General features: G+C 39.0%; 2 protein-coding genes across 4 annotated transcripts in view; one reads left to right on the top strand and one right to left on the bottom strand.

The window, feature by feature from the left end:
* Positions 1–1,917: 1,917 nt before the first annotated feature.
* On the top strand, positions 1,918–22,000 carry GLRX2 (glutaredoxin 2). Of its 3 annotated transcripts, none has more exons than XM_040262897.1 (5): positions 1,918–2,114; positions 3,853–3,916; positions 9,378–9,554; positions 10,774–10,885; positions 21,605–22,000. In XM_040262897.1, exons 1-5 carry the CDS (start codon positions 2,014–2,016, stop codon positions 21,610–21,612), a joined length of 462 nt encoding a protein of 153 aa, XP_040118831.1. In that variant the 5' UTR covers positions 1,918–2,013; the 3' UTR covers positions 21,613–22,000. The 3 variants fall into 3 exon arrangements, with proteins under 3 accessions (XP_040118831.1, XP_040118830.1, XP_040118829.1); XM_040262896.1 differs by having other exon boundaries at positions 10,774–10,908; XM_040262895.1 differs by lacking the exon at positions 21,605–22,000 and having other exon boundaries at positions 10,774–17,282.
* The window catches only part of RO60 (Ro60, Y RNA binding protein), a 28,356-nt gene continuing 18,885 nt past the window's right edge, over positions 13,113–22,583 (bottom strand). The window contains exons 7-9 of the mRNA XM_040262892.1: positions 22,022–22,135; positions 21,587–21,733; positions 13,113–19,625 (exon numbers count right to left, since the gene is read on the bottom strand). Of these exons, the coding sequence (XP_040118826.1) occupies positions 19,473–19,625; positions 21,587–21,733; positions 22,022–22,135 (414 nt within the window). The 3' untranslated portion in view covers positions 13,113–19,472. The remainder of the gene's footprint in view (positions 19,626–21,586; positions 21,734–22,021; positions 22,136–22,583) is intronic.

Genomic DNA, 22,583 nt, shown 5'->3' with positions numbered 1-22,583 from the left:
GCTATGTTTTTTTCAGTAGTCATGTGTGGATGTGAGATTTGGACTATAAGGAAGGCGAAGGGCTGAAGAATTGATGCTTTTGCACTGTGGTGTTGGAGAAGACTCTTGAGAGTCCCTTGGACTGCAAGGAGATCCAACCAGTCCATCCTAAAGGAAATCAGTCCTGAATATTCATTGGAAGGACTGATGCTGAAGCTGAAACTCCAATACTTTGGCCACTTGATGTGAAGAGCCGACTCATTAGAAAAGACCATGATGCTGGGAAAGATTGAAGGCAGCAGGAGAAGGGGATGACAGAGGACGAGATGGTTGTATGGCATCATCAACTCAATGGACTTGAGTTTTGGCAAACTCCGAGAGATAGTGAAGGACAGGGAAGGGGTGGGCTGCAGTCCATGGGGTTGCAAAGAGTAGACAAGAGTGAGGGACTGAACGGTAACAACTCTCATTTGGGACTCCCTTGAAAAAAATCTGTCCATAGTTTTGCCCTTAATCTAGGCCATCTATACTATATTAAAATCAAATTGTGACATAATTGTTTTAACCTCACAATACACAATTTGAGACAATAAGGTAAAATTCTACATCAAAACAAAAAAGTCATAGTAAATTTCCTGAATAGCTAGTTGTTTGATTAAACACACACACAGACAATATGCCAAGACATTGTAGATAACATATCTTTATTTTTAAAGTTAATTTTGGATTTATAAAGAAAGCTTTACACCTTTTGGGATATTTGATTTTGCAACAAATCTTCATCCTTTTATGAAGTAATGAAACATGGTAGGAAAAGAACTATTAGAAACAGAAGTTCTCATTCTGAAACTTGGTAGCATGAATCTTAAATTTAGCTAATTGAGAATGAACCATCAAAAAAAGGTCTGGTTTGTTCTAACAATTGCCTAGAATTTTAGACACACTATTTGACCTTTGACCTTAAATAGATCTCAATGGCAGTAAATAAAGGACGACACGCCTCTTTTTTACCTAGCTATGCATAAAGGGCTATTATTACCATAACTCAATGACACAGTCCTGTCATTAACAGCTCTCAAAGCCAGAGTGAACACTCGTGGGTTTCTTTAAGTTTTATTTTCTAATTTTATGTTTAAAATACAATTTTGTTTTCTTTGGAATGCACGTTCTACATTGGATCACTTTCTTCTAAAATCCAATATTCCTGATTTATGAGTTCTCGATCAATGGCCTAATTTTGAGATGACATCTTTAGGCTCTGATTTCATCAACACAAAGACCAGTCCGACAGGAAGTTGCGCTGACGCTACCATCCTATGTAAACATCCCAGGCATTTTGATTCCGTGTCTGACACTCACTGTTTTTTGTTTTCCGTTTCGTCAGAAGGTTGGCCACAGTGCCCAGGCAGTGCCTGCACGTGTCTGTAAGCCTTTATGAGCGTTCTCGATCCGAAAAAGCATAGGGGCGGGACCTGGAAGAACTCTGGACAAGGGCAGGTGAGGGCATCAGCTGGGACTCCGACAGCGGCCCCCTAGTAGGCGGGACTCGCCGAGACCCAGCGCCCGGGCTGCGTGAGGGACAACCGGCAGCCGCGTAGAATAGACCGGCGCCTCAAGGGCAGCCCGGAGGGGGCGTGACGGGTAGCGGAGGCCGGGCCGGCGGGCGGAGGCGGGCTCTTCGAGGGCAAGGCGGAGGTGGGGCCGGAAGACAAAGGCGGGGCTGGGAAGAAGAGGGCGGAACCGGGTGAGGAAGCGGGATCGGCGGGTGGAGGCGGGGCCGGCTGTAGAGAGAGGGCCGCGGGCGGGGCGGGGCTGGGAGGAAGGGGGCGGAACCAAGTGAAGAGACGAGATCCGAGGGTGGAGGCGGGGCCGGCTAAAGGGGCGGGGCCACCGGTGGAGGTGTGGCAGCCCGGTGGGGCGGGGCCACTGGCGTGGGCGGGGGCAGCCGGGTAGGGCAGAGCCGGCGGGCGGAGTTCGCATCTCCCGGGCCGCGGTTGCTGGTCCTTCTGCTCGCTGAGGCCCCGCACTAAGACCATGTACTGGCGCCGCGCAGCGCTGGTGGGGACTCGGCTCGTCCCGGTCAGGAGCAGCTCAGCGGGTCGGTTTGAAGGGCCAGCGGGAATTTCGGGCTCCGGGTAAGCGGCTCTGCGAGCTGCACGAGCTGGACGTGGCTGTGCGGCCTCGCTGGGGTCTGGACCTACCGGTGGGCAGAGGCTGCTTCTTCTCGGGCGCCCGGTACGCCCCGAGTCGATCGAACCGCTGAGGCGCCTCGGAGAGCGGGAGGCCGGGAAGGGACCGAGAGAGAAGGTGCCTTAAGCGCTCTTGGCGATTTCGGGACCACGTGATCTTCAGATTGCGCAAGCTTAAGTCTTGCTGACTTGAACCTCCCCTTCTCCTCGGTTACTAGATAAAATACAAGATGCCCTAATAAATTAGTATTTCAAATAAACAGCGAATAATGGTTTGGCTTCAGTATATTCCAGATATTGAACGGAACATACGTAGGCTAAACAGTTACTCGCTGTTTATCTGAAATTCTAATTTAACCGAGCGATCTGCATTCTCATTTGCTAAATCTGGCTCCTGCGGCAGGAAGTGGAAGTGGCGCTTTCTACCAAATGGCCAGGTCTTCGAGGTAGGACGGTGTCGCCTCTGGCTCGAGCGAGGTTGGTGAATACCCGCGGCCCCCAGGCCTGCGTTGCGAGACCGCTTCCTCTCTGCCCGCCTCACTCCCCTGCGGCCGGTCGGGGCTGTCCTACCAGCTCGCCTGTCTGTACATCCATCCCTCTGTCTGGGACGTTATTCCTAACTCCTCGATCTGTTAACTTCTGCCAGTTTTGCAAGACTCGAGGAGCCCCTTGATTAACCTTCTCTGCTAAACTAGAAACCCCCTCCAGAAGGTGCCAATCACATAGTGTAACTATTTGACAAGTCCTGGAGGTTCAGTGGTGTTTTTACAGTGATACTATCCCTTCGGCATTTCAGCCGTTTAGCACATAGTACGGAGAAGGCAATGGCACCCCACTCCAGTACTCTTGCCTGGAAAATCCCATGAATGGAGGAGCCTGGTAGGCTGCGGTCCATGGGGTCGCTAGGAGTCGGACACGACTGAGCGACTTCACTTTCACTTTTCACTTTCATGCATTGGAGAAGGAAATGGCAACCCACTCCAGTGTTCTCGCCTGGAGAATCCCAGGGATGGGGGAGCCTGGTGGGCTGCCGTCTATGGGGTCACACAGAGTCGGACACGACTGAAGTGACTTAGCAGCAGCAGCAGCACACAGTAGGTGTTCCATAAACGTGGCATGGCTAGTGGCTACTTCATTAATGGAGAAGAGAAACTTGTATTGAACAACTTACTTTCTTTTTCTTTTTTTTTTACAACTTACTTTCTTGACTGGAATTGGAGAAAAGTGCCTTCCAGCAGCTTTCTCTTTTCTTTGGCAGGGGTGACGTTTCAGAATACACCTTCCACTTCCTCTTAGTACGTAAGGAAATATGGTCTTAGAAGGTCTACTAGAATTCCTGCTTCTAGAGTAGATGCAAATAGTAGGTGCTTTGGGAATGCTAATTAAGTGTTGGAACTGAGATGAAAAGGATGTGTTCTCTTAGTTGATAAGACAAATAGATTGATGTGTTATTCCACCTAAGCTCCTACTTAGGTCCACACCTTCATCCTTTAACCTCCATCTTCTTTCCTGAAAGCTAGATAGTAAAGGATGCAGGCCTTTGTGATATTAATAAACAAATACTTTGACAATGCTATTTTGTACTGATAGCAAGTAAAACTTTTCTCTTTCATATGTTTGGCTATATATTTGCATATTGGGTTGCTCTGAATGGATCTCATCTGCTCTTTAAAATTCATTTTAGGATGGGGAACAGCACATCGTCATCTTTGGGAAACGCAGCAACTGCTCCTGTGAATCAGATCCAAGTGAGTGATGGGGGACATGTAGGAAAAAACTCCCCTTGTTGGAAATAGAATTGTCATACATATTTAATATGCTTATCCAAACTTGATATAGTCTAATAAATTAATTACTAAGTTAATATATTTTTAAATTTGCTATCAAAATCATGCATGATACAAAGAAATTCTGGATCGTTTTCTTAGTTTTTTTTTTTTTTTTCATAAATAAATTTATGAGATTTATTCTTTTTTCGGCTGTGCCAAATTGCCTGTGGGATTTTAGTTCCCCGACCTGGGATTGAACGTGTGCCGTCTGCAGTGGAAGCACAGAATCCTCACCACTGAACTTCCAGGGAAGTCCCTATGAGATTTATTCTTAAGGTGCCTTTGCTCCTCTAAGTTGGGTCTGTGAGGTTGACTGTTCTTTCCGTCTCCCCCACCTCAGGTTTCCTGTTGTTACCAGTCAGGGTGCCTTAGCCAGGCATACTGTTCGTTTCTGCCCTGAGAAGCTGTTTCTCTAAAACATAGAACCTAGTTTGCAGTAGTTACTCTGTGACTGATCCTCTCAAGGATACTGTGCACTGCTGTGTTCTCTTGTGTTTCTCTTGCTTGAACTGCAAAGCCCAGTTAAGTCTGCCTCAGGAAATTCCTCTTGTGTGTATGTTTTTCTACCCCTGTAGCCTACTGCTGCTGCTGCTAAGTCGCTTCAGTCATGTCCGACTCTGTGCGAACCCATAGACGGCGGCCTACAGGACATACGTATTTCTCTGTCCCTCACCACCAAACACCACTACACACAAACAATTTCTGCCTTTGGTTTATTTGACTACAAAAATATTCACTCACAGCTGCTGAATATAACAGTAATGTTGGAGACCTGTTGTGACGGATTGCTTCTTTTAAAATAAGAATAGGAAACCATGAGGAACTTCCCTGGCATTTCGGTGGTTAAGATTCCATGCTTCCACTGCAGGGGGCACAGGTTCAATCTCTGGTCACGGAACTAACACCTCGCAATTTGGCCAAAAACAAACAAACAAAAAGAATATGAAACCATGAAATATTTAGTAAGGACAGGGTTGAGAAAATGTGAGAAGGAAGGTTCAAGAAACTGTGACACTATCATCCTGAGTTTCTGCTCAGTTTGGAATCTCTCAGTTCAGTTCAGTCGCTCAGTTGTGTCTGACTCTTTGCAACCTCATGGATTGCAGCACGCCAGGCCTCCCTGTCCATAACCAACCCCCAGAGTTTGCTCAAACTCATGTCCATTGAGTCGGTGATGCCATCCAACCATCTCATCCTCTGTCATCCCCTTCTTCCTTTCCCAGCCTTCAATCTTTCCCAGCATCAGGGTCTTTTCAAATGAGTCAGTTCTTTGAATCAGCTGGCCAAAGTATTGGAATTTCAGCTTCAGCATCAGTCCTTCCAATGAATATTTAGGACTGATCTCCTTTAGGATGGACTGGTTGGATCTCCTTGCCGTCCAAGGGACTCTCAAGAGTCTTCTCCAACACCACAGTTCAAAAGCATCAATTCTTCGGTGCTCAGCTTTCTTTATAGTCCAACTCGCACATCCATATATGACTACTTGGAAAAATCATAGCATTGACTAGATGGACCTTTGTTGGCAAAGTAATGTCTGCTTTTTAATATACTATCTAGGTGGGTCATAACTTTTCTTCCAAGGAGTAAGCTTCTTTTAATTTCATGGCTGCAGTCACCATCTGCAGTGATTTTAGAGCCCCCCAAAATAAAGTCTATCACTGTTTCCATTGTTTCCCCATCTATTTGCCATAAAGTGATGGGACCAGATGCCATGATCTTAGTTTTCTGAATGTTGAGCTTTAAGCCAACTTTTTCACTGTCCTCTTTCACTTTCATCAAGAGGCTGTTTAGTTCTTTTTCACTTTCACCATAAGGGTGGTGTCATCTGCATATCTGAGGTTATTGATATTTCTCCCGGCAATCTTGATTCCAGCTTGTGCTTCATCCAGCCCAGTGTTTCTCATGATGTACTCTGCATATAAGTTAGATAAGCAGGGTGACAATATATAGCCTTGATGTACTCCTTTTCCTATTTGGAACCAGTCTGCTGTTTCATGTCCAGTTCTAAATGTTCCTTCTTGACCTGCATACAGATTTCTCAAGAGGCAGGTCAGGTGGTCTGATATTCCCATCTGTTTCAGAATTTTCCACAGTTTGTTGTGACCCACACAGTCAAAGGCTTTGGTGGAGTCAATAAAGCAGAAGTTGATGTTTTTCTGGAACTCTTTGCTTTTTCTATGATCCAACAGATGTTGGCAATTTGATATCTGGTTCCTCTGCCTTTTCTAAAACCAGCTTGAACATCTGGAAGTTCACGGTTCACATACTGTTGAAGCTTGGCTTGGAGAATTTTGAGCATTACTTTGCTAGCACGTGAGATGAGTGCAATTGTGTGGTAGTTTCCGCATTCTTTGGCATTGCCTTTCTTTGGGATTGGAATGAAAAGTGACCTTTTCCAGTCCTGTGGCCACTGGTGTTTTCCAAATTTGCTGGCATATTGAGTGCAGCATTTTCACAGCATCATCTTACAGGATTTGAAATAGCTCAACTGGAATTCCATCACCTCCACTAGCTTTGTTCATAGTGATGCTTCTTAAGGCCTACTTGACTTTGCATTCTAGGATATCTGGCTCTAGGTGAGTCATCACACCATCATGGTAATCTGGGTCACGAAGATCTTTTTTGTATAGTTCTGTGTATTCTTGCCACCTCTTCTTCATATCTTCTGCTTCTGTTAGGTCCATACCATTTCTGTGCTTTATCGAGCCCATCTTTGCATGAAATGTTCCTTTGGTATCTCTAATTTTCTTGAAGAGATCTCTAGTCCTTCCCATTCTGTTGTTTTCCCCTATTTCTTTGCACTGATCACCGAGGAATCTCTACATCACTATTTGTCAGGGCTTCCCTGGTGGCTCAGATGGTAAAGAATCTGCCTATGATGCAGCAGACCTAGGTTCAATTCCTGGGTCAGGAAGATCCTTTGGAGAAGGGAATGGCTACTCACTCCAGTATTCTTGCCTGGAGAATCCCATGGACAGTGGAGCCTGGTGGGTTACAGTCCATGGGGTCTCAAAGAGTCACATGCAACTGAACGACTTTCACTTTACTATGTTTCAGCCTCTCTCTCTAAATTTATGGTCTCGGGTGTGTCTAACCTGAGGCAGGGCAGTGAGGAAGGAGCACTGGCTTTGGTTTTGGAACAGGGTGGGTGGAATCCCACCCAGTGCTGTGAAGTCCTCAACCTCAGTTTTCTCATCTGTAAAATGGATTCAGTAGTATATCTCTGGCCTGTCTAGCTCTCCCTGAGATAGACTTCTGTAGTAGTAAATACTGAGAGTGAGCAGAGGAGAAGCATGGAAATAGACATGCATACACATAGACTCTTGAGAGTCCCTTGGACAGCTAGGAGATCCAACCAGTCAGTCCTAAAGGAAATCAACCCTGAATATTCATTGGAAGGGCTGATACTGAAGCCGAAGCTCAATACTTTGACCACCTGATGTGAGGAGCCAACTCATTAGAAAAGACCTTGATGCTGGGAAAGACTGAGGGCAGGAGAGAAGGGGATGACAGGATGACGTGGTTGGATGGCATCACCAACTCAGTGGATAAGAATTTGAGCCAACTCAGGGAAGCCTGGTGTCCATGGGGTCAAAAGAGTTGAACATGACTTAGTGACTGAACAACTGAACAGACACTGACTTGGAACCCTTCTGACCCCCGAGGGCATATGTAACTTCTGAACCACTTTGTCCTACTCTCTGATTTTTGACCTTCACCTTGAAGGTGCTGCTTATGACTCGCACTAGGACAACCTAGCAGATGCTAGATCTGTCCATTCAGAAATTCCCGAAGGACCTGGGCATTGACATGCACAGAGCTCAACAAACTTCACCCGTGAAGTTGTGACACAGATGCACAGAGAAGCCTCGGGGTCTTGGTGACGAAGGCAGGCAGGATAGCTTCCAAGGCTAATATAGCTTCCAGGCTGATGTTAGAATTGTCGGGAATGTTTTTCAGAAATAGTTTCTGACCTCTGCCTCAGACCCACTGAGTCAGCATGTCTGGAAGTAGCTTTTCCAGGAACAATGAACACTGGGGAATATCTTATCAAAACAGTGATGACAGTTTTTTTTTTTTTTTTTTTTACTATAAAGATATACAAGGAAGGAGTGGAAGTTGAAGGGAAAAACTATTGTGTATACCTGGATCCTTGAAAGCCTTAGATTTTGAAGAGAAATCATACATCACTGGGGCTTCAGGTGTCACTAGTGGTAAAGAACCTGCTTGCCAATGCAGGAAATGTAAGATACATGGGTTTGATCCCTGGGTCAGGAAGATCCCCTGGAGAAGGGCATGGCAACCCACTCTAGTATCCCACGGACAGAGCAGCCTGGCAGGTTACAGTCCAAAGGTTTGCAAAGACTCAGACATAGCTGAAGCGACTCAGCATGCATGTGTACGTCATTTTTCACCATTGAATGGTAAGGAAGTGGGTTGATCATTTTGTAAAATATAAAAATACCAAATCACCATGCTATACACCTGAAACTAATATAATAATGTAAGTCAGTTATATTTCTGGAGAAGAAACTGGCAACCCACTCCAGTGTTGTTGCCTGGAGAATCCCAGGGACGGGGGAGTCTATGGGGTCGCAGAGAGTCGGACACAACTGATGCGACTTAGCAGCAGCAGCAGTTATATTTCAATGTTAAAAAAAAAGCAAAGAAGGGAATTCTCCAGTGGTCCAGTGGTTAGGACTTCAGGCTTTCACTGCCAGGGACATGGGTTCATTCCTGGTTGGGGAGCTAAGACCCCATAAGCTGTGTGGTTCAGCCAAAAAAAAAAGCAAAGAATGGTTAAGATGGTAAAAAAAAAAAAAATTTTTTTAAGAGACAGTTAAGTAAGGAGTTAACTCCTGAACACCTGAATATTTGAGAAGTAGTATGACAAGACATTAAGTATCTGGGCTGTGGACTCAGACTTGTGCGGGTTCAAATCTCAGCTCACCCACTTATGAGCTGAGGACCAGGGGTAAGTTATTTACCCTCTTCTCTGCCTCAGTTTCCTCATGTATGAAGTGGAAGCGATGATAAAGACCTATCTCAGGATTGTAGTGAGGTTTAAGTGAACTAGTGAAGGTAAAGTGTTGAGGATCGTGTTGGCACACAGAAGAGTCTGTTGTCTATGAATTGGCGGTGATTACATGCGTTATTACTCTGTGCCAACACTTTCCACCCATCACATCCCTTTTCCCTAATAATGTTCCTTTGTCTTCAATCTACAGATGAGAATTAGATGACATAGGCTGAGTCTGAGCCCTGAATTGTGAGGCTCCAAAATCCATACCCTTCCTACTATATCATATATCTCCTGTATCATGATTCCTTTCTGAGAGGAAATGTCTAGAATTAAAATGATCTTTTTGTTTTTCTTCAGGAGACCATTTCTAATAATTGTGTGGTGATTTTCTCCAAAACATCCTGTTCTTACTGTACGATGGCAAAAAACCTTTTCCATGACATGAATGTTAACTATAAAGTGGTGGAATTGGACATGCTTGAATATGGAAGTCAGTTTCAAGACGCTCTTCACAAAATGACTGGTGAAAGAACTGTGAGTCCATTCCCTGTATTGCTTTGCCCCAAAGTGGGTGGTGAGCTAGGTCACCTTGGGCCTGTGTCCTTGTGTAGGGAAAAGTGAGCCAGACATACTTTGAGAATCTGAATTGATAAAGAAATGGTGGATCTTGGAACAGATTCATAGACCAGGAAACAACAGAGTTCTATTTTTAAAAAATTTTTACCGCATGTGTGTGTGTGTGTGTGTGTGTGTGAAATGGGTGGGGTAATGGTGTTGCCGTGAGTGGTGGTCTATAAATGGTTGACATCCTCCTGGGACTTTTTCAAGATGAAAGAATTCTTCTTTCCTCATTTGAACAGTGCAGATCAAGGGTGCTTCATTTTCTGTACTAATAAGAGTGCTTTCGGGCTCCATGTTTTTAGATTCTTGAAAATCTGAGGATTTTCCCATAATAATAGAGGAAATTCCATGGTTGTCCAGTAGTCAGGACTCTGAGCTTCCACTGTAGGGGACTGGATCCCTGGCCAGGCAGAATTAAGATCCTGCATGCTGCATGGTGTGGCAAAAAAAAAAAAAAAACCCAAAGGAACAAAAAAGAAAAATAATGGCAACATTGTTTTTCCTTCCTGTTTATATGTGCCATTTTCCTATTTATATGTGCTTGTTAAGCAGTTCATAATGTACTCTTCCCCTTTAGTAAACAGTGGTAAGAACCACTTAAACATTATTAATCATTAGAGATTGCTGATTGCTTTGCCTTTTATATGCCAAAGTGATGAGGAGAAAGGGATTGAGAGTCAGTTTGTCCTGGGTTTAAACCCCAGTTCTGTCACTTTGTGATCTTGGCCAAGTTCCTGTGCCTCCTTTGCCTCCAAAATAAGACTAAAAAATAGTACCCACCTGAAAGGTTGTTGTTTAGACGCTAAGTCTGACTTCTTTGTGAGCCCACGGGCTGCAGCCAGGATTTTCCAGGCAAGAATACTGGAGTGGGTTGCCATTTCCTTCTCCAGGGGATCTTCCCGACCCCGGAATTGAACCTGTCTCCTGCATCGGCAGATGGATTCTTTACCACTGAGCTAACCAGGGAAGCCCCACCTAAAGGGTTGAAAATTTTAAATAGGTAATTATCAAAGAGCTTTATATGGTGCTTTGTCCATAAAAGCACCCACAGAGTAGCATGTATTAGGATCCAGTGAATGGCTTTATACTTCTGACACCCAGGGTGACATCTAAACTTTTGTTTATCCAACAGGTACCACGAATATTTGTCAATGGAACTTTTATTGGAGGTGCAACTGACACTCATAGGCTTCACAAAGAAGGGAAATTGCTTCCACTAGTTCACCAGTGTCATTTAAAAAAAAGTAAGAGGGAAGAACTTTAGTAAGTGCATATAACTTTGCTAGTAATGTCACTACATATTTAAAATGATATTGCCTGATAATGTCTTTTAAATATTTGAAGGTGTTTTAAATGTATGAATTATCTTCATGAAAAGGTTGTAAAAATAATGAACAATAAATCACTGTGGAAACATCTTATTTGCCAATTTTCAGTAAAAAAGATATTTAAAACTGAAGGAGCAGATAATAGGTGACAACCTGGACAGACCAGCATCCAAAGTGAGTGCTGCAAGGGACAGTCCTGTGGGTCTAAGCAGCTGCCAGGTGACATGCCAGTCCCAGATGACCAAGAACCTTCGTCTGATTATGCAGGGACTTGTTACCAAGCGGAGGATTAACAGAAAGACTTTTGGGTGGGGGGACGTTAAGTTTTCAGTAAAAAAAAAAGCGTAATTGTTACTGGGAATGAGGCTTTCAACATAAATTTGGGGGAGACACATTCAGTCCATAACACCATAAATTATAGCTGGATAAAAGTCTTAATATAAATCTAAGGCAAAACTAGGTTTTGGCAGCTGTACTTTCTTTCCAGAATCATAGGTTAGAAAGAAAATGGTGATCTGTTTAAGAAAAAGTATGATCTTTTTTTTGGTGTCTTTGACTTTTAAGATCTGAAAGACTAACTGTTTAATATTTTTTAAAAAACAGGCAGTTTTCCCCTCCTCACTTTTACCACTAATCAACTTAGACATGAATTGCCAAAAAATTTAACTGGGAAGCTGAAAAGCTGCTGGGAAAAAAGGGATTTTTAAAATATATTTGAGTTTCACTGTTTACTAATACTAAAAAAAAAAATACTATTTGAACAATTTTTTTTTAAGGCAAGTTTCCTAATTAAGGTTTAAAATAAAGTTTAGTTTTGCTCATCTGTGAGGAAATATTTACAGTTGATTCCTGAACAAGGCAGGGACTGGGGCTCCGAATACCACCTTGAAAATCCAAGTGTAATTTAGAATCAGTCCTCCACACCCTCAGATTCATCCAGTTACAGACTGTCTAGTACTGCAGTATTTATTACTGAAAAAAATCCATGTCTGAGTGGACCCACACAGTTCAAACCCACGTTCCAAGGGTCAGCTATAGTTTGTGATCTTCCTTTCTCCATTCAGCTGTTCACTGCCATCTTTAAATGGAGAACTCTAATATCAAATGAATGTTTATAAAGTTTTGGTGGGTATATTCATATGTAGCTTCAATTCATATGTTCTCTTCAATTCCTATGGCTGAGATCTTAGAACTTTTATTTGTTTTTCTTAGAACTTTTAATATGAACGTTTGATGGGAATTCAGAGAAATCTCTGTAAATTGGCACTTAGAATATTTTTATTTGCGTAGTTGAGTTTTGGTGTTACCTTTTCCCAAAGGCAACTTTTATTTTCTATTTTTTAAAATTTTGTAGTTCATTGTTGCTTTCCAGTGTTTTGTTAGTTTCAGGTATAAAGCAACGTGATTCAGTTACAGATTATATACCTATTATACATGTGTGCATGTGTGTATATATACTTTTTCAGATTCTTTTCCCTTATAGGTTATTTCACAGTATTTAGTAGTTCCCTGTGCTATACAGTAGGTCTTCTTAGTTAACTACTTTATATATAGTAGTGTGTATATGTTAATCTCAAATTCCTAATTTATCCTTTCGTTCCTCCCAAAGGCAACTTTGAATAAATTTTTTTCCCACAAAAGAATCTTGTTTTAAACTCTTTAAAAAATGTATATTTTTATTAAATGTAGTTTTGATTCTATAATACCTATTGAAAAGAATCCTCAAGCACATATTTTAAATAAACATTGAGACATTTCAAGACCAGTATTAATGATCAAACCTTAATTTCATTTTATTCAACTATTATAAGATTGAGTATTCAAATACTGTAAGGTTATAAAATGTAAGGCCAAGAGCCTTACTTCCTGTAAGCCATGCATGCTAAGTCACTTCAGTCATGTCCCACTCTGTGGCCCTATGGACTGCAGCCTGCCAGGCTTCTCTGTCCATGGGATTCTCCAGGCAAGAATACTGGAGTGGGTTGCTGCGCCCTCCTCCAGGGGATCTTCCATTGAACCTGCGTCTCTTATGTCTAACCTGCACTGACAGGCGGGTTCTTTACCACTAGTGCCACCTGGAAGCTTCCTACAAGGCACATAATAACCTTAAAATTCTTCTTTCAAGAAATAAAAAGACAAATACTTGATGTGCATAGAGTTTATTTGGTACCTCTATCAAACTTACAATAATACAAGTGACCAGAAACAGTTCACACTGTGCCCGCCTGCACTCGATGTCTGAAATGATGTATCCAGTATGGGTTTTGCAGGGCTACACAGGAGAGTCCAGATTTCACAGTATTGGTAGAAACTATTTTGTCATGAAATAAATTTCGTACATTAGTGTTTCATCCATTTTTCTATCAGAAAACACCAGAATTACATTGTTAGATGTGTTATTTACAGTGATGACTTGGAAGACTCAACAGAGTATCAGTGAGTTTATCAACTGATCTAGGAAACCCCCGCCCCTCCTTTCAGGGTCCTTTTCCTTTGAAATGGAATGTGTTATAAATCAGACTTTATATACTTTAAAGCACCAGCTTGACAATTTAAAGTTTTCTCTCATTTTTATAAAATATTCCTGCTTTAAAAGGCAAAGTGAATGTAAAAATGTGAATGTAATTAAACATCACTGGCCTGGATACTTCTTATTACAACTGTTTACAATTGTATTCACTTCTTTGAATGAATTGCTGGTAGGCTTGAAAGAATATATTTGACTTTTGTCTTGAAAAATTCCCTTAAAAAATTAATCATTTTTGGAACTGTACAACTTTATTTTTCACTCAGAGTGTTTAAATATGCAGCTTGGTCCTTGGAGATCATGTTACATAGAGTCCAGCTTCTTGGATAATTTGTTATACAAAACAATAAAAAACCTTAAACTGTCACAAGGTATTACTGATGTTAACAGTCATGTATGTATAACACATCAGTGTCCTAGATTATCCTGTTAATGGGTGCTTAAACAACTAATGTACAATCAGATTTAAAACTTGTTAAATTTCCATTCTTTATGTAAAAGAGAAAGCTGTAAAAGAACCTCAAGTTCTATACTTTAGAAATACTGACACTGTTAAGGCATTACTTAATGAACAGACCCTAAGCAAAGTATGTATGCCTGTGTTAGAGAGCTAGTCATATTTTAAGGCAGTCAGAAGGTTCATTTTTTCACTTTAAGGCTCTTATATACTTCAGTTTTACTCTATGCAGGCATTAGTCTGTATAATTTAAATACTGAGTGGTCAAATACGGAAATCAAAGCCTTTATATAAAGAAAATGGAGATTTTATAACTAGATTATAACAGTTCTTCCCCAGCCAATTTTTTTAAAGCTGATTTCATATATCTCATCCCTTAGGAGAATTTCTTCATTATCAGAAGCTGACAATAAAAGGAGGAAAATATAATTCAGATGCATTACAAGTTATGTCTAGTCACATCATTCCAAATTACATGCAGTCCATCTTTAGCAGTGCAACAAAAATATTTTTTCTCGGTTACTATTCATTAATTATATAATATCTTTGATTTGGCTGTGTATGGATTCTAAACAGTTTAGCTTAATAAGCCATTTAAACAGAGGTTTCAATACAATGATTGTATTGATATAATGGTCCATCAATTATGTGGTAATGATACATAAAATAGCAAGGCTTTAACCCCATTTACTACCCTTAACAATCCAAGTGTTCATTAACTGAAACGTATCTAACTTACTATTTCTTTTGTTCATGTAGAGATTCTGATAGCTTCTAAAAGCAGAAAAATTTAAATATATTTGAAAATGAAATATTTTCACTTCTGTTCATAAAATTACTATAACATGGCGGGACTAAATTAAATAGAAGCAAACAGAAAAATTTTCTTAGGCTCAGAAATCTTTTATATGTTTTCATTGTATTTACAAAATTAATTCTCATTGAAAATAATCACATTAATTTCAGTCAGAATTCTGTAACATATCTCCTAAATTTATGTTTCTTTTTACCGATTTCCCATATAATTTGGTATTTTCAGAGTTTAGGAAAATGTGTCATTTATTATAATTTCTATTCAAACAGTTAAGTTTACCTACATTATTAGTTTTCTTTTTTTTAATTATTAGTTTTCTACATGAAAAATACTACCATAGGATTAATTTTTAAATAAACATCATAATAATTTTTCAAAAGTAAATAAAACACTTACCAAGTAAAAATATGTTCAATGTGAATACAAGTCTTATTTATAAGACCTTTTATACTACAAGCCATGTATATAGAAGCATCGTCAAGTACTTGGTAGACCAAAGAATTTGTGGGTAGTCTTTATAATTATGGAAATATGAGCACTGAGATGTGCTACTTTCTGAGAGTATCCAGTTATTTATTTTTCAAAGAGTGCTTTTTCTAAGAGCCAGGTACACTTATAATTGCAAACAAAGGCTGAATAACTAACCCTACTCAAAAGGCCACAAAATTTCTGCGTACAGCTTATATAAAAGTTATACAAGTTAACTTGATTGGGAAGAGAATTTATCAATTTGATTATTGTTCTAGGAGACATGCCTGTTATTAATTTGAAAAAAAATGTGACCTTAACTCAATGTGGAACAAAAAGCAATCTGCAAAAGATGTATCCCAAACCTAATACAGGTGACTTTCTTGTCATTCACGTTATTACTCAGGTAGAGCAGGAGTAGAAAACAACAGACCAAAATGTCAGAAGAAAGGAATTTTAAATGAAAAAAAAGGAAAAAGAAAAAAGGTATAGAAGTAATCTTTCAACAAATAAGGGGCTAGGGAGCAGGTATATGGATATACTAGATTAAATGCATACAGTAAGTACACCTAACTAGTTCGACTTACCGTTTTTTCCTAATTCTCCCTTGTGCATGCTCCCGTTGCAGCTATCTGACATTTCTCTAAAGGGGTTTATCGCCTTAACAAAATCACCCATGTCTGTGGTAGACAAGACTAGAATTTTTCATTTTTGATTACTTACTGTAAGGGCCTTATTGAGAAATGTGTAGGTACCTTTAAGTCAAATTAAAATAAGTCCAATAAGTGATCACAATTATTTTCCTTTATCGTTTAGATGTAGCTTTATTGTGCTTCTAAAGACGTTTCTCACTTAACTGTCAGATCCTCACAAGAAATCCTGAATAACTAAATTTCCCAAATAACTTTAAATTGCTTTGCAGAAAAAAAGCCTGATTAACTGATATTCTATCATTTATAGATTTACCTATTATTTAAAAGGTTATGCAAATGTTTCTAAGACCATCTTCTTATTTAGAGTATGAGTTTGTTTTTTAATGGGATCTTAGACTTGGAATATATTACTACTTTCTCTTATCAGAGAATGATGACATTTCCCATTCAGAACAGGAAGTGTTTAAAAAAATTACTCAGCTTAATGAGCTGTTTTTCTAAAACATCTTATCTTTCAAAACATATACCCTATTAAAAGTTTTAATTTTAAAGAAGTTCTAATTTGTATTGCAAGCCCTCTTCCCAATTTTGACTTTTATACAGATATAAATTGATTCTTCTATGATCCAAGGATCAGATATGGTACTTTTTAAGGATAGCAAAATTGAATCACACAGGTTAAACTGGTTGTCTCCAGTCACACAGTAAGTTAGAGTGAAAGAGGCTCCAGGGAGATGACAGTACATCCTGTTCACTGAGCATTTTCCTCACCAATATTCCCATAAGATGATCACTAAACTAAACAATACAAGACAGTGTTCCTAAGTGGAATTTCCTAGAAATTTCAACTAACAAGGAAAGGGTAGGATTATAAGATTAGTTTTTGTTTTTACTAATTAAAACTATATCCTGAAAATATTTACGTATTTTCTGGGACATAAAATTTATTTTTCTTAGGGTTGTTTTTTTAAAAGCAACATTTTCCTAATCAGCAGTAATGCTAAAAGTAATTCAGAAAATAAAACTTCTTTATTACTTGAGAATATTTTATTCATAATGAGGTAAAAGTTTTTATTTTTTCTATATGACTATGTTATATAGCAACAGGTTATTAAGATATTAATTGTGCTTGAGGGTCACTATGAACTACAAAAGTATACGTTTACAACTTCTCTGTTTTTCTACTCCTAAAGCAATCATGTATATACATTAATTATTTCCTAATACCTAAAAAGATAAAAGTCTTGAATAATCCTATTTTATGCCTTACTCTTGTAAGTATATGTCTTCCCATTCTGTGGGGAAATGAGCACTGGGATGAGAATGAGGAGGCCGTTTCTAGATCTAGGGCTCTAGTGTCACACTCTCTCGGACCTCGGGTTCCTAGCCTAAGTAAAAAAAATTACCTTTTACATTTCTAAGGTTATTTCCAGCTCTAAAGCTCCATATTTGAAATAAGCTACCTTGTGTGGTGGTCTTTAGTTTTCTTTCTCAAATCTTAACATTTAATAGACTTTTCTATGTGACTTCAAAAAGGTCACAGCTAATCTTACTTCTCTCACGGATTGATTAATATTAGTTCCTGAATATTCTGCCTAAAAACAATGTAGAAACAGTATTTAACCAAGGAAATAAGCGTTTATATTATATTCCACTTAATATTTCTATTAGGAATAAGAAGTTAGATCATGTTATAATTTTTAATTTAAGAAGACCTTGGGTTTATGTAATGAATTCAAGTATGATTACATAATTCTATTAGGTTAAGCTTTAAATTCAATCTAAGCATAATATTTTAATGTATCAAAGTAGCTATCATTTCAAATCTAATGCCTGACAGAAGGTAAAAAAACCAAAGATACCAGAAGCGATGTATTTTGTGGGTGTTGGGTAGTGATGCCACTAGCTTTGTTGACCAAAATCTCAGGTAAATCACAATGTTTACAAATTGCTACCAGTTGCCTTGAAGGAATGGCTACATATCAGATAAACCCAGTATAAATATGTCAAATAAGTTTGAAAGGGACATTTTCTTATCACTCCCAGAGCCCAAATTTCTCATGAAACAGAAGAAAATATACAAATTCTAACATTACTTAATCCTTCTGCCCCCTAACATAAAATCTCTAACCCCCAAGCACACAAGTCTGTGATTTACACTTATTGTTTGACTTTTCATAGTGAGAAGGCTTTAAAAATCCCCAGTAAATCTTTAAATACATTTAAAGAACAATACATAAAAACTAAAGTTTTATGTCCACATTATCTTAGACAACCATGATATAATTATGAACAAATATATTGGCATTTCAACAGCTTAAAGCTCCCCACACAGAAGGGATATTTGCTCAAGGAAATAATGCACTTTATAATGAATAGGAAGTTTAATATACACAAATAAGAAAAATTTAATTTCCTATAGACTGGTTAGTGGTAATATGCCACTCAAAAATTGCCTTTCAAACCTGAAAGACCTAGCTTGCTTTTTTTTTACACTATCAAAAAAGAATATTTTGCCACAAATGAATAGTAGACAAAGAGAAGAGGATGCCAACATGTTTACAATTAGAAATATCTAAAACCCATTTATAATTGGCTAAAGAAGTAATTAAAAATAATTAAAACAAAATTTTAAAGTAAGGTAAAATATTTTAAAGTAAGGTATAACCAGATTATGGTTATAGCTGAGATTTTGTCTGTCATATTTTTCAGATTATGAGTAGGGGAAGTTAAATGCTTGAAACATCTTATGTTTTCATTTGTGAATATGAAAAAATGTGTCCCTACACGTGGCTATGTTGGTAAAAGCCATAGGAAACCAACAAATCATGCCCCTCACAGCAATAAACAAACAAAAAAACCAAAATAGACTTCCTCAGCTGACACAAACTTCAGTATCTCTTCTCAAAGGTTTCCATTATGTTTCTGGTTAATGGTAAACAATCTTGTAAATGTAAATTAACCCTCAGAAACAGAGTATCTTTTTCACTGACGGAGAATGCTGCTATTTATGAGATGGTGAAAACTGTTAAAGCAATTTGTAAAACTCATTCATAAGCAAATGTCTTGGTGGTTGTTTTATCCCCTTGGTATAAAAATTTACAAGGAGTTTCATAATCAATCACAGTACATGGTCCAGTGCATTTCAGAGTATTTGGACGTTATCAAAGCTGTCCTTTACCAATGAAAACATTTAAGAAAACTTAAAGGCATTTCTCAAACAAATGACATGATATAGGACTACTTACACTTTTGGCTCTCACTTCTTTTAAGTACAAATGTGATCATTCACCAAAGCAGAACTGTTTGACTATTTTACAGTATCTCAACAAGAAGTTCTCTGTTAGGTAGAGGGGGCTACAGTGTACTCTGAAGCTATTTCCCAAAAGCTAGTTTAGTAGAAAGAATTTTGGGCTCATCTTATTGTTCCTTCTTTTTTTTGGTAAGGTAACCTTTCCATTACGCACATACTGTACCACTGTCTGACTTCTTTCAGTGGATTAAGATTAGCTGGGAAGTAGCTGTTGGTTTTTAGCGAGATCACTGATGGAAGTGGACCTCTTAGATTGTGCTGGTGCTTATGGTTAAATCATATCTAATGTGAAACTTCGAATCACATCCAGAGCTCCAGTATCAAAGCCACACATGTCCAGCATGCCTCTATCATCTGGGTCTGCAATGGTAAAGCCACTTGATGTCATTCCACAAACAATCAATTTAGCTGGAATATCCATATTCTGTAGGAAAAGATAAAAAATATTTAAAAAATAGTATCTTAATAAGCAAAAACAACCTCCAAAATCAAAACATTTTAAATTCTATCACAGCTTTTCATTACAAAGCCAATTTGTTTTTCCTCCAGAAAATCTGTCAATCTTCTGGGGCCAGAAGACTTCAGAAGAGAATGTGATCTTTAGAAGTATAGAAAATTAAACATGTGAACAACCTGCCTGAAATTCCTGCTTCTCTGCTGAATGTTATTACTCATTTTATGGACACAAAATACATTCCTGAGCAGCACAGGGACTCTGTACTCATGAAACCTGTCAGAATATTCAGAGACATCAGACATTATTACCAGCACATCATACACTGGGGCAGTATGTATGGGTACAAATAAGGAAAACAGTTCCCGGGGTTATCAATTTTTGTTCTATGACATTGCTATGTATGACATATATAAATGTCGTAACTATAATTTCAATGTAATGATTTGTTCTCTGCAGCTATGATTTAAGGCTACAATACTTGAGTTTTTGAGAAAGACTAACAATCACTGGGAGAAGGCAATGGCACCCCACTCCAGTACTCTTGCCTGGAAAATCCCATGGACGGAGGAGCCTGGTGGGCTGCAGTCCATGGGGTCGCTAAGAGTCGGACACGACTGAGCAACTTCACTTTCACTTTTCACTTTCATGCACTGGAGAAGGAAATGGCAACCCACTCCAGTGTTCTTGCCTGGAGAATCCCAGGGATGGGGGAGCCTGGTGGGCTGCCATCTATGGCGTCGCGATACGACTGAAGCGACTTAGCAGCAGCAACAATCATTGAGTGTGCACTATGTCAGATACCATGAGCTCTTTAGACGACTGATCTAATGTTAACTGTAAAACGAGGGCTTCTCTGGTGACTCTGTGGTAAAGAATCCATCTGCCAGTGCAGGCGACAAGGGTTTGATCCCTAGGTGAGGAAGATCCTCTGGAGAAGGAAATGGCAACCCACTCCAGTATTCTTGCCTGGAAATCCCACGGACAGAGGAGTCTGGAGGAGGACAGTCCAAGGAATCACAAAAGAGTCGGCCATGACTTAGCAACTAAAGAGTAACAATTGTTATAACAACCCTGGAAGGTAAGTAGTACTTTTAACCAACATGGGACATACCACAGCAGTGATACACTATTATGACATGTATCAGGTAAATACACTTGGGTCCACAGCTAGTATAAAGAGAAAGACCCAGGACTCAGAACCCAGGCTTCTTGACTCTGAGTTCCATTCTCACTTGTTCTTAAGCACACACGAGAATCCCCAGAAAGACTTGTTAACACACAGTCCCATCCCCAGAGGTCCTGACTCAGCAGGTCTCCCAGGGGCTCCAGGAACATGCATTTCTAACAAGGTCCCAGGGGATGCTAAGAAAAGGAAACCACACTTGGAGAGCCACTGCTCTTTATCAAGTTCTAGTTCTACTTCCAGTCACACCTGCCACACAATTCAAGAGCTCCACATTCTCACCTGACTAGCAGATTCCATACTGGATAGTGCAGATACAGAACAATTCCCTCGTTCCACAAAGTTCAACTGCAGAACACTGACTGGAACTCAGAAATACTCATAACACTTAAAGCACACATTATATTATAGATTTGCTTTACATTTATGTAGTTCTTAGCAAAACTCAGAAGTGATGTTGAATCATTAAAAAATTTATGGTTAAATTTCAAAAAATTTTGATTATTACTGAAAATACTGTTTGCAAAGGATATTAAAATGTGTACATCTGGAACTGGTTGAAATAAATTATATAAGTGTACTCAGTACTTCCTCATTTCAAGTACTGTTGAGTCCAGAACTAGAGTCGTATTCCTTTTACAAAGGTACACAACTACTTTCAGTATCATTAAAAAATATATATATATTGACTGTTTTAGAACTGAATCTTGTTTGGGGTGAGAAAGAATATTAGACTTTGCTTTACCTTTCGATATTCCCTCAGAGCGATAGCAGGATGGACACTTCCAGCAAAGGTCTCGTTATCAGTGAATACAATGAAGACATCGGCAGCTGTATTTGTCTTTTGAGCCCAGATCATTGGAAGAGAGCAATCAGTTCCACCTGCTGGGATCTAACTCAGAATAAAAACATGGTTAAGAATAAAAGAAAATGCTCCCATTTCCATACTGAGATGTCTGAAATAATTACTTAAAAATACTATTTTACACATTATCATCTTGTTTAGCGCCAATGTATATGCTTTCAGAAAGCGTATAAATATATTTTTGACTTTGTGCTCGTAAAAAAAATTGAGATGTAACACGATTTGTTCTCATATATTGATTAATATCAGTCATGACATCAATACAAAATTATTATAAAATACATGTTAAGTAGACTACATGAAATAGTTTCTTACCTGACTCATAGCCAGTAAAACTTGTTGTAAGGTCATATCTGTAGTCACTGGACATGGTACCATTTCATCTGAAAAAGCAACTATAGAAGAATCTGTCTCTGTTCGTGTGACAACCTGAAAAATTCAATAGTAGGAATTTTCAGTACATTCAGGGGAAACAAATACAGTCTCTTAAAGTTCATCTTTAAAAGAAAATATGATGATTTATTTCTGAACTTACTGCATTTGAAAACTATACAGTAACAGTAGTATAGCTTTCAAAGCACTTTCACAAACTCTTACAAAGAAACTGGTTTTAACAACAATCCTTTGAAGCAAATAGAGTATATATTATTCTTCTTATTTTATTAAATAGGCAATAAAGCCACAGAAGAGAAACTAAGAAGCTCGCTGATGATTACTCACTACTGAGTCCCACTAGAACCAGAAGTCTCCTGTCTGTTGTTATTAGTCCTTGATCTTTTAACATCTATATTTGTTAATAATTTCTCTAAGAATTATCTATTTCTTTAAAAATATCAGTAACATTTAATCTGTTATTGTAAAATTAAAAGTTCTACTC

This window comes from Oryx dammah, unplaced genomic scaffold (genome assembly GCF_014754425.2).
Source record: "Oryx dammah isolate SB20612 unplaced genomic scaffold, SCBI_Odam_1.1 HiC_scaffold_21, whole genome shotgun sequence".
Taxonomy (NCBI): Eukaryota; Metazoa; Chordata; class Mammalia; order Artiodactyla; family Bovidae; genus Oryx; species Oryx dammah.
The sequence above is the reverse complement of the archived record's forward strand: the minus strand, read 5'-3'. Positions and strand labels throughout refer to the sequence as shown.